Below are 12,494 nucleotides of genomic sequence, written 5' to 3' on the forward strand. Positions count from 1 at the left end.
TACACATCGGGCTAATCCAGAAATCTTGGACTGTTAAAAACAATGTCTCTGGACAGGCTCCCTAATACAGGCTCCCGACCGAGAAAACATAGGCTTTCTCTTCTCCCCACAGTTGTCAACATCGGATGCAAATGTACTGAATCTGGGGAATGTCAACGTTTACGTGGCATCAGTCACCTCCGACTCGCCGATAAGAAATCCGGTTCAAAAATTTAGAAATATATATCTGTGTCACGAAAACAAGTTTTATTAGCGTGTGGTGATTAATGAGATTTATTTATGCTAAAGACATGGTAGCAAGAATCGGGTTAATATTTGAAAAGGACCATGAAAGCATACGAATATCGATTACATGTTATTGGGACCCTATCTAACATCTTATCAGCAATCATCTTAGAATTTAATGTAGGTTTGGAAAAAATATTTCGATTTCCAAAGTATGGATCAAATCAGACATTCCATTATTTTGATATTGGATTAAAAATAAATAAGATGTTTACCATATGAAATGAAATTTGGATGAAATTGAACATTCGGTTCGATCCATTTGAGATTTACAGTAATAATTTTGACGCTTTGTGGGGGAGGTACTAGACGTAGTGGGTAGATTGGTCCCATCTTCAAAATATATACAAGCATGGAAAAAATATTATGGTTTAGTTCATATCGAATAGCCCCTACGCATAATATTATAAAATTAATTTTAAGCAAAATTGTGACTACTTTGTGTGGGAGCTACCAGAAGCAGTGGACCCTAACAATATACAGGTATGGTTAAAATATTGTGGTCTGATATCATAAAATAAATTTTCAGCACAATTTTTACTATTTTATGGAGAAGGAGGGAACCGATTTTCCCATCATTGAACATAATTTGAGTTTGAAGAAAACTTTTGGATCAAATCCATTGGCCCAATATTGGATATATAACATGTTTACCGGCTGTGGGGAAGATACCAAAAGGAGTAGACCAATGAGTCCCATCTTTATACTCTAGGCTTGGTAAAGATAATACGTTGAGCAAATTTTGGTTCAAATCGGTCAAAAACTATTTTCAGCAAAAAATTTGACCTTTTTATGGGGAAGTTATCAGAAGAATTGGTCGATATTCCCCATCTTCGAAGTTGAACTAAATTTGGAAGAAAACGAATATTTTTCAGAGGGTGGTTTTTAATAAATATAATTTTTCCATGATGTGGATTATAAAAAAAATATTATTTTCGAAGATGTGGCATTTTACAAAAAATGTTTTTTCATAGGCGTGCGTTTAAAAAAAAAATTATTATTTCGTAGGCGTGGATTTTTAAACATTTTTTTATAGCATGCATTTAAGAAAATAATAATTTTTCTTATGCGTGGATTGAAAAAAAAATGTTTTTTTATTGGCATGGATTTAAAAAAAAATATTTTTCTCATAGGCGTTCTAGAATGTCCCTACAAAAATTCAAGTGAAAATCTCAAGAACTCTTGAAGTTATAGCCGATTTATTGCGTCAGCATCAAGTGACGGAGTGATTCTAAAACTTTAAACGCATTTTTCTCGAAGGCCCGCCATTCGCCATTCGCACGGTAACCCAAAAACTAATAATCCAATCGGTTCCAAATTTTGACACGTTTCTCTGGGAGTGTATAGCTCTCGTATGAACTAGGATAAAGCCAATCGGTGAAGATCTTCCTTATTTTTTAACTTAGTTTGTGGTCAAAAATAAGCGATTTTCAAAAAAAAAATTTTTTTTCAAAGTTCCGCCATTTTGTTAATTGTTGTGTGAAGTCAATAATCCTAGTTCATACGAGAGTCAGACATGTACTCTTTCCAACACCGTTGGAATTTTCGGATTCCGATGTTCCAGTAAGGAGTTATCATACTCGCCAATAAGGACTTTTCTTTGATCACAAAAAACAACAACAAAGCAACAACAAATTTTTGTAAATTATTTTTCTTCCTTTTTAAATCTTCAAATATATATGTGCAAAGTTACAAACCTTAACAAGCATTGGTATTCATTTACCAGCCCATTTAAAATCTTAAAAATAATAAAATCGAGAATGGGGGGGGTCCCTTAAAATATATTTCTTCATAGGCGTAGATTAAAAATAATATTTTTTTCGTAGGCGTGGATTTTTCAAAAAATAATTTTTTTTATAGGCGTGCATTTAAAAAAATATATACATAGACGTGAATATTAATAAAATTCAAAGGAGAGGATTTTAAAATAAACCTAGCCGTTGATTAAAAAAATATTTTTTTCATAGGCATAGATTTTTATAAAAAAAATATTTTTTTATAGGACGAAAAATACACACAAGGGCTCGAGATAGAAGGGGAATATATTCTACAAAAATAGTCCTTATTCGATTTGACTGAGGACATGTGATCTCGAAAATTACCTGCAACAATCGCAAACAAAGACACATCGAATTTTCTTCAAAGACTTTAGTGTTACCAGAACCCAAAAATTTGACGTACGGTGAATTTCTCCTTCTGAGTTCTTAATATAACCATAAAGTTTTTTCATCATCTAACCTATTTTCACAGCCTAACAGTACATACCAACACACAATTCCAAATTAATAACCCATCGCAATTATTAACACCTACCTCCATTCTAACCAGTGATTAGTAATCACACGCACACATTTTAAAAATTAGAATTTGAGGTATTTATAATCTTAGATAATCTTAGAATGATCCATTTTGTTCTTGAATGCGGTCGAAATAACCCGATATATGGACAAACCGCATACACCCTAGTTATATTTTTATTGTGTATTTCCTCCCCATCACGAGACTTTGTTGCGTATGAGTAATCCGATAAATTAGCATTTTATATTATTTATTTTTGTAAAACTATTTTTAAGATATCGTTGATCATAGTTTGTGGTATCTTCTGAGGCGGATATACACATTCACATCTATAGATAAGATTAAATTGTTTCGACCGACAAACTCGAACAATAATAATACCAAACAAATTTTTATTTCACACTTGTGTATATTTCAAAGGCTTTCCCGTGTCAGGCGATTATCTATTCCATACCACCTCTACAGGGAGGTGACTACTTGCAAAAAAAAAAAAAAAATAAAAATCACTCATTAGCCGTTGGTGTAGAAAGATTGGCATAGATGGATGGAAAAAAGAAAAACAGAAAAGCAAAAAAGAAATTGTAAATGATTCGTCACTAAATAAATGACATAAAAATAATATTGAAATGACAACAATGAAAAGCGAATCTACATTTTGTTGAAATTTTGACAGTTTGCGAAAGATGATCAAAGCAACCGACGGCGTTCTTTTTCTGTTCTCTGTTGGCATAATTCCCTTAAGTATTTATCACAGTGGTAATTAACAATGCATACAACCAGATATAAAAGTGTGTGTATTTATAAAAAAGGAGGGTATGTCGTTGAATTAGGGTACTACTTTTTTGAACACCTGCTCTTTAAAATAGGGTATGCGGATAATTGCCAGAAACACAAAAACACATGACGAAATGTTAATCGGAAAATTCCATATATATATATATATATATATATATATACGAAGTGATTGCTCTCAGAGTTCGTATGTGCGTATTAGTAATACTATCTAGGTCTGGGAGATGGAATGTTCATTATGAGGATTACAGTGAGTAGGGGAGACTGGGGCACCTTCGGCATCGGGGCACCTTCGGCAATCGCGTTTTCGATATGAAGCTCTCACCGTACATCACTAGTTTCGATAAATAGGTACCGAATATAGAAATAAATAACTGACACAAATTTTGAAATTTCTAGCTAATAAGTTTATTTAGATACATAGGTTTTTGTATTTTTATAGATGTTTCTGTAATATTTCAATTCCATTTCGTAAGTATTTCGTGTATAAAACTTTTTAAATTTTTAAGACAATATTATTAAAAAGTGGTTAAATACGATGTGTATTATTATTGAAATATTTAAAAATATAATGTGTTTACAAAACTGATCGAAAAAAATGAAAAAAAAAAACTATAACAATTACATTCGGGGTACATTCGGCATTTTAAAGTGGGGCACATTCGGCCATATACAGTTAGTGCAATATTATTTCCTTAAAATATGTTTGAATTTGTCTTTAAAACTAATCCATTAATATATAAGATATAAGATCAAACGTGCTTGTATTGACGAAAATGCGATAGAAAACCCCTATTTCTGATGTTGTGTGCGACATTGAGATGTAAACGTCCGCCGCTAGAAAATAGAGCCCTACAATTCAAACATTGTGTGGCGTATTAAAACCAAATAGAACCTTTAGAGGATCAGAATTTCAACCAGACTTATAGCGATGACAATTACCCGGCTATGACTATGGTGGCGAATGTGCCCCATCAAATGCCGAAGATACCCCGGGTTGGGGCACATTCGGCAAATTTGACTTTTTTTACAAAACTGTAAAATTTTTTAACTAATAATATTTTTTTATCTTTTTGGTACTATTTTTTATAATTAAGTGTCAAAGGACAATAATCAGCCATAAATTTGTTATATATGTTGAATAAGTACTGAGATATAGAGCTCTAAAAAAAAATGCCGAAGGTGCCCCAGTCTCCCCTACAATGTGATTGCTCTCAGAGTTCGTATGTGCGTATTAGTAATACTATCTAGGTCTGGGAGATGGAATATTCCTCATAAGGATGAGAGTGACTATATTAAGAACCCAATGGCGTGATGCATTTGCTGGTAATTATAATGTTAATAAAGAAAAAGATATTTATCTTTGTTTGTGGTTGTTTCTGCTTATTTATGGAGAATATTTTCCTAAAAACCACAATACGAGATTTGTAGACCTCCCAATATTGCACAAAAATGTAGCTCATAAGAAGTTAGATAGGGTCCCCAATGACAAGAAATCGATATTCGTATGTTTTCGTCGTCATTTTCAACGTTTACCCGATCCTTATTCAGGATACCTTATATATATGAAGTAGGAACTTATTCGATTTGGCTGAAGATATTTTATCTCAAAAGATATAAAGCATTTTCTTCGTCATCTTCTGCCACCTTTATCATCGTCAACTTCACGACATAACTCAGAAACTTAAAATATGGTGAATGTGTCCCTTTGGGTTCTTAATATACTAACGTTCCCATAAGGAATGAGAGCCGAATTTGACCTTCTGGGTTATTAATGTCCTCACAAAGGGCTATCATCGTCATGAGGAATTTTCAGATCCCAGACTGTGAGCTCGACTTTGTTTCATAGTGTTATTATTGGTCAAACAATTTGGAATTGATATCATGACATAAGGCGAATTTGTCCTTTTTGGGTTCTGTCATCCCCATAAGAAATGTTCAATCCCCAGAAATCTTATGGCACAGAAAAATAATAATAAACTTTAAGAACCACATCCGTTTCAATTGCTGCCCTCTTTTATATCAAGAATGATCAAATACCTCACTGATCTTGAATTGACACTAGACTAATGGCGTAAATTTTATTATTTACTTGGGCCCCAAGGAAGAAATCGCAAGTTGTTTAATCGCATAATTTTGGTGACATCTTTGTTACTTGAGTAGCACGTAGCGCCGACTCATTGTAAGTAAAGGTTGTTCAGATCGATACCAACCAACTCTGACCACGAAGTTCCAATGATTCCGTTGGGGTTAGAGTTTTTCAAAATGTTGACACATTGCGGGAAATGAACGATAAATTGGCCATCTGAAGATGGCACCTTCAGACTTCATTTAGGTTTAGCAAAAATACTACGGTCAATTCGGATTATGAGATTAAATTTCCACCCCCATAGGGTTGGATTCTTTGGATTCAACGTAAGTTCGGCAAACATATTTTTCCAAATCGGATACTTCCATTCGCAAGATATTGTAAATTTAAATTTTAGCAAAATTTGGAAAATTTGTGGGAAACATGACTAAAGGTATGTACCGATATTCACTATCTTCGAACTTTATTGAAGTTTAGTAGATATATAATGATATGCAAAGTTTATACATCAAATAGCTAATTCCCATCCCACAAACATTTTAAGACTCGTAAAAATCGTTAAGTTCTGGCTGTATCATTCGCCATTCAAAAAATTTTTAAAATATATGTATGTGTAGAACTTATAAGCTCTACCTAAAATATTGTGGGCTCAGAACGTGTTAAATCAGCGCACAATCTCAGCTCGAAGGACCAAAGATATCTTAGAAGAAATAAATAGACGGCATACAATTTATTTTTACCAAGCAGTCATTTTAAATAAGAATTTGTTGTCATCATCATCAAGGATTAAACATTATAAAAATTATATGTTCTCAAGTCGAAGGACCCAATTTTAAAATCATAAATAGTACATACATAATATGTATATGTAGCTTTAATTGTAATTTAATTTTATTAAACATCTAACAGAGTCCAATTGGGATTATTCATCTTTCAAAGGACCAAAAATTGGGATTACTCATCTATCGAAGGACCAAAATATTTAAAAAATTAAGTTAATATGGAGAAGATACATTCTTCGGAGTAATTGCTATTACACCTACTAAATAATCTTTTTTTTTATTTATTTATATCAAAAGACAAGAAATTTTGAAATTTCTTCAAGTCGAAGGACCAAATTTCAATATAATTAAACCCTTAATAAAATTTTCATAGTAGGGTATATTCAAATGTTTGACTTGCTAATTTAAGTTTTATAATCATTTAATGTTTGCGTTTATTGTCATATCGAAGGACCAAAAACTTCAGATATTTCCTCATGTCGAAGGACCACATTTTAAACTCATAAAACTTTAGTAACATTTTTATAGTAGAGTGTGTATAGAATTTTAACTTAATAATTTGTTTTAAATTTGTCATTTAATATTTTCGAATATCGAAAAATTCGTTATCATGTTATCTCGAAGGACCAACATTATAAAATGAGGGCCAAATAAGTAGAGAGATGCAAATGTCAGAATGTAAACAATTTGGTAAATATGCTTGCTATTAGACTATATTTTACTTCAAAGTTCAAAAATATCCAAAAATCACCTCAAGTCGAAGGAATATTGAAATAATTAAATTATATACATTTCCTTTGTATTATAAAGCCTGTAGATATAATAATTAAGTTTTTAATAGTCATTAAATATTATCAGACTTTAGGCATTTATTGCCATCTCGAAGGACCAAAAATTAAAACAAAAATATTTTCAAGTCGAAGGACCAACATTTGAAATCATAAAATTTATTACCATAACAAACTAGAAGGGCTAATAGCGATTCCATACTTGCTAGAAATTGACTCAATATTTTTATACAAAAATTTTAAAAAATATTCATCATTCTTTGAATTCAGATTATGAAACTATTAAAACTAAATTGCAACTCAAGACAAGAAGGACTAGAAGGATAAATTTATTTTGTCTTTAGATATTTTGGTCCTTCGAGTTCAGATTACACTGTGCTACAAAATAACAAAAAAAATATTCAGGGATTCTAATGCACCAATTCTGTTTAGTTGGAGTCCCTGGAACACGAAAATACCTTTGGTTTTTCTGGGTCACTTCGAAAATTAGTTTTATAACGGTAAATGTAGAGAAAAACGTGGTTTCATAGATTTTCAATTTGAAACGCGAATAACTTCTTTTATTTCTAAGTGTAAATCAATACCAATGCTTGTTAAGGTTTGTAACTTTGCACATATATAATTGAAGATTTAAAAGAGAAGAAAAATAATTTACAAAAAAATTTTGTTATTGTTTTGTAATTAAAGAAAGTTTTTTGTAATTAAAGAAAAGTCCTTATTTTTGATGGCGGGCATGATAACTCCTCACTGGAACATCGGAATCCGAAAATTCCAACGGTGTTAGAAAGAGTACATGTCTGACTCTCGTATGAACTAGGATTATTGACTTCGCTCTAAAATTAAGAAAATGGTGGCCCTTTGAAAAAATATTTTTGAAAAATCGCGGATTTTTTACCAAAAACCAAGTTAAAAAATAAGGAAGATCACCGATTGGCTTTATCCTAGTTCATACGAGAGCTATACACTCCCAGAGAAACGTTGCAAAATTTGGAACCGATTGGATTATTAGTTTTTGAGTTATCGTGCCCGCCATTCGCAAAAAAATGTTTAGAGAAAAACGCGTTTAAAGTTTGAGAAGCCCTTCAGCCGTCACTTGATGCTGACACAATAAATCGGATATATCTTCAACAGTTCTTGAGATTTTCACTTGAAATTTTGTAGAGATATTCTTTAATCAGTGTAGATTCGAATTATATCAACAAAAATTTTGACCCCGAGAATGGGGGGGGGTCCCCTTAATGAAAATATAGGGAACATAGCAAAAAGTTTACCTATACCAACAATTGTTCCAAGCCATTGTACAAATTTACAAATTTCAGGAATTTTGTGCACCGATTTTGATGACGCATTGTAGGGTGGAGCATGTGTAAAAAATCCTCAAAATACTGCAATTTAGAGGGCAAAGTTATCTGAGGGGGTAGGGTGGAGCAGATCCTCAATTAGGAGATACGCCTAATTGAGGACCGATATAGCTCAGTTTCGAAACTAACATGTTTGCATCACAATACCCTAAAAATACTGAAAATCCGTAGATATCATTATATGGAAGCTAGACATAAATGTGGGCTGATATACTTCATTCTCGAACCCGATGCCCTAGTTTTTTATCTCGATATCCTCCGAAGGTAGAATTATTACAGCAGATATGTAAACAAATTGGTAAGGCGTGGATTGGACAAATCCAAAACGCGGAACAAATCAAATAACAATTTTAATATAAAAGAGGGGGTTATATGGGGACTAACCCTAAAAGGGGATGAATGTTAATAATTTTTGGAAGCGAGAGTTATTACCTTATCCGCCTACAAAATAACAAATACCTTTAAATTCCATGAACCCAAAAATACCGGAAATTGGTGGGTATCCTTATATGGTATATAATTTTTGTGCAGATATTTGGTACCCAATAAGAACCTAATTTAACAAATTTCAAAGAATTCGGTTGAAAACCCGGCTCAGGAACTTTAAAATACCGAAAATTGGGTGGTACACTTATGCCTAAACCTGGACCTATATTCCATCTTCGAACTTGACCTGACTGCAGACAAAAGACTACTCCGTGCAACATTTTGGTGATTTATCTCATTTCTGTCTGTTGTAATCACTCTAGCCTATAAAGAGTTATTACAACAGACAGAAGGACATGTTTTTATCGTCATAGATTTTTACGCTGATCAATAATATATATATATATATATATACTTTATAGGGTCGGAAATGATTATTTCGATGAGATACAAATTAAAAAGTAAACATAATATACCCTATAATGGAGGGTATATAAAATGCTATTTTACTTTCAAAGTTAGCATTTATTGACATCTCGAAGTCAAGTTCTACCATAGCATATTTTCGAATATCCTGAACTCGAAGGACCAAAAAATCTGAAAACAAAATCTTTAGAACAATTCTAGCCTATGTTTAGACTCTGAAGATTGTATCCTCTTCTTAACGTATCGTATAAATTTGTCAAATATTTTTGGTCCTTCGGGTGAGTCTCAAATAAATAATTTAAGATTTTTCTAATATATTGCTAGATATGAAAAATACGATATTTAAATTAACTTTTTTTAAAAAATTTTAATTATTTTTCTTAACAAAATTTAATTTTGACTATAACATTTTAGTATGTACATGTGTATTCTATCTCTACATGTACTATAATATATCGACGTGTACGCTTCTAATAAATTATACACTTCTTCTTCGGATTCATATCACTGCCAATGGGACAGTTAAATTCTTTTGAGAATTCGGCAAGATTTTTCAGCGGGCCAATGACACGATATTTTCCCGGCACATGATCATCAGTGGAGGAGACAAAATTCCGTAGCGATGGATGGGTGGCACTACACCACAGTTGTCCATAGCCGATGAAAAACAATTGTTTGCTGGTGTAATTGAGAAGGCGTGGCATTAGCTCGTCATCCATGTTACGATACGATCGTACAGCATCTTCATACCAACGTAAATAGGCATCGTACGCAAGGCGTATTCCACCATTATCGGCTATATTTTCCGATTGTGAATCTAATTCGGGTAGAGGTTTGCCACCGTAAATAAATTTACGATATTGTTTGCTGAAACATTCCGTTTGATTGGCAAAATAATCATTGGACGCCTGATCCCACCATTCTTGTTTATTGCCCTGGGCATCGTGCGACCGGCCTTCTTCATCGAAACCGTGTATTAGCTCATGAGACATTAGGAAACCCAAGGTGCCGAATTTCAAAGCATTGGGATAGAAATTCGACCAAAGGAAATAAGGTTGTAGAACTGAGACGGGTACCTTAATAAGATTTTCGGTGGTAATGTAAACCGGGGTAAAGGACAACGATTCGGGATCATCATAGGGACGTGGTGGTTCATATAATTTGGCCCTGGTCTGTTTGGCTTTCAGTGAGAGAATATTTTTCTTATTGCCAATGTAGTCGATTTGATTGATTTCCAATGGACCGAATTCTTCGGTGAAATTCGAACTTTCATAGGTATTCAGCTCCATGCGTATGGTTTGCAATTTCTCCAGGGCATATTTACGTGTATCCGGATGCATCCATTTCAATTTATCCGATTGCAGGACACTGCGGAAGGTACTCTTTATCGTTTGCCACATTTCATGTACATCCTGTTGGGTTTGATTGCTGGCATAATGGCGATACACCATATTATCCATAACCTTGGCAAAATGATTTTTCGTACGGCGTATACATAATGCCTCTAGATCCGAATCCTGTCTGGGTTCAGGCAATAGAAATTCATCAATTAAATAATAGAAAATATAATTGGCCACAATGCGTTTGGGTGTCTCCAATATCGTCGTGATTATATTTTCCGCATCATCTTCGATTAAATCGTAGAGCGGTTCTGCGGGTACATGGCCCAGAGAGATGTTGAGTAATCGCCGAATATCCAATTGGGGCATATACCTTTCCTGCATTGCATCAATGGTGGTGAGATTAAGTTGCATTGATGAATCATCCTCCAGGGTGTCTTCTTCGTCACCTTCTTGCTCCTCCTCTTCTTCGTCTGCGTATTCATTTTGATGTTGAACAACAGCATTATCATCATTCGATAAACTCTGACCGGCAAATAGCCTCGTTTCAAATTCAAATATTTCACGAGCTGTCTTCTTGGCCAATTTGTCGTCCAAGCCCAGGGCTGATCGCAAATTTTTGGTCATAACGTGGACTCGTGCATCACGAAAAGATTGGTGGACCGCATCCGTATATATAGAGGTGGATTCCAGCGGGATATCTTGCATGACCACACTCAGCCGATTAACGGTATTGTTCGCCAAATCAACTTGTATGAAATGACCCAAAATAATACGAATATCATATTTATAGGCAATCTCCCCTATAGTCCGCAACCAATCGAAATCTTCCTCACGCCATTGATCACCCTCCAGGGCGGGCATTTTTCCAAACTCCCCAATAATCTGTTTCATATTCACCCGATACCATATCCGAGTATTATTCGATTTCATGCAGGATTCGAAGAACCTCTTCACCTTCATATCGGTGTCGCTGTCATATTCATCACTTCTCGGCCGATTGAGCAGGGTGGAAATTTTACGATTTAACGAAGTCGATATGGTTTGAAAGGTATTCGATTGATAAGGCAGCTTATTGGGTGGATTTATGCGATAATAATTACCACAGGTGAAGGTGTAGAAATTGTGACAGGGATCCTCCGATACATTCATATAGTTGCGTATCTCTGCGGCCTTGGCATAGCGGGCAATATCTTTGGTAATAATTTGCGGCATAACCGGGGCTGTTGTTGTTGCTGTGGGTATAGCCTGAACAACACATTGGCTGATCAAAATTACACAGCTGGCTATTATCAATAACTGAGGTAGTAGTTCCATTATTTGTTTTTTCTCTAATTTTTACAGGAAAATCTTGATCGACCGCACACCAGAGATTTAATGAATGAACTAAAATCAATGGCAAACCGCTTTGAACACTGCTTAAACATTATCGCCTCATCAGCATCATCAATATTTAATTGAAAGCGTCGTCGCTATTTCCCGATTTCAAAGTGACAGAGAGAGCGAGCGAGAGAAGAATTGAGAGCCACGAGATATTAAATCTATTCCCATCAAGCCATTGGCCATCAAGAAAAAAAAGGTTATCACAATGCACTGCTTTGTAATGTACTTTTCGCATTGGACACAAGTTCACACACACGTTAATGGGAATTTACACCATTTCCAAATGTGAAAAGAAAAAAACTAAAATTCAAACCAAAACCGAAGAAAGAAAATGGGTTATACGATTATATTGGCGTTATGTTTAGGTAAACATATATTTTTGGAAGGACCAATGGATCCATAATTTCAGTTTCTGGTGCTGTATCAACTGGCTGCGTCGGATGCCCGTTGTCACCTGTGAAAACAATATGCCGATTTAAAAAAGTACGGATGTGAAATGCTCTATTAAAGGCAATATGGTTAAA

The 12,494-nt window shown here is 34.1% G+C and overlaps 1 protein-coding gene across 1 annotated transcript; it reads right to left on the bottom strand.

The window, feature by feature from the left end:
* Window positions 1-9,717: 9,717 nt before the first annotated feature.
* Window positions 9,718-11,904, bottom strand: LOC133333943 (neprilysin-1-like). The gene has a single exon (XM_061542254.1). It carries the CDS (start codon window positions 11,902-11,904, stop codon window positions 9,718-9,720), a length of 2,187 nt encoding a protein of 728 aa, XP_061398238.1.
* Window positions 11,905-12,494: the final 590 nt, after the last annotated feature.

Source organism: Musca vetustissima, unplaced genomic scaffold (assembly GCF_032173495.1).
Source record: "Musca vetustissima isolate MV318-11 ecotype Yass unplaced genomic scaffold, APGP_CSIRO_Mvet_v1 utg92576, whole genome shotgun sequence".
NCBI classification, from domain to species: domain Eukaryota; kingdom Metazoa; phylum Arthropoda; class Insecta; order Diptera; family Muscidae; genus Musca; species Musca vetustissima.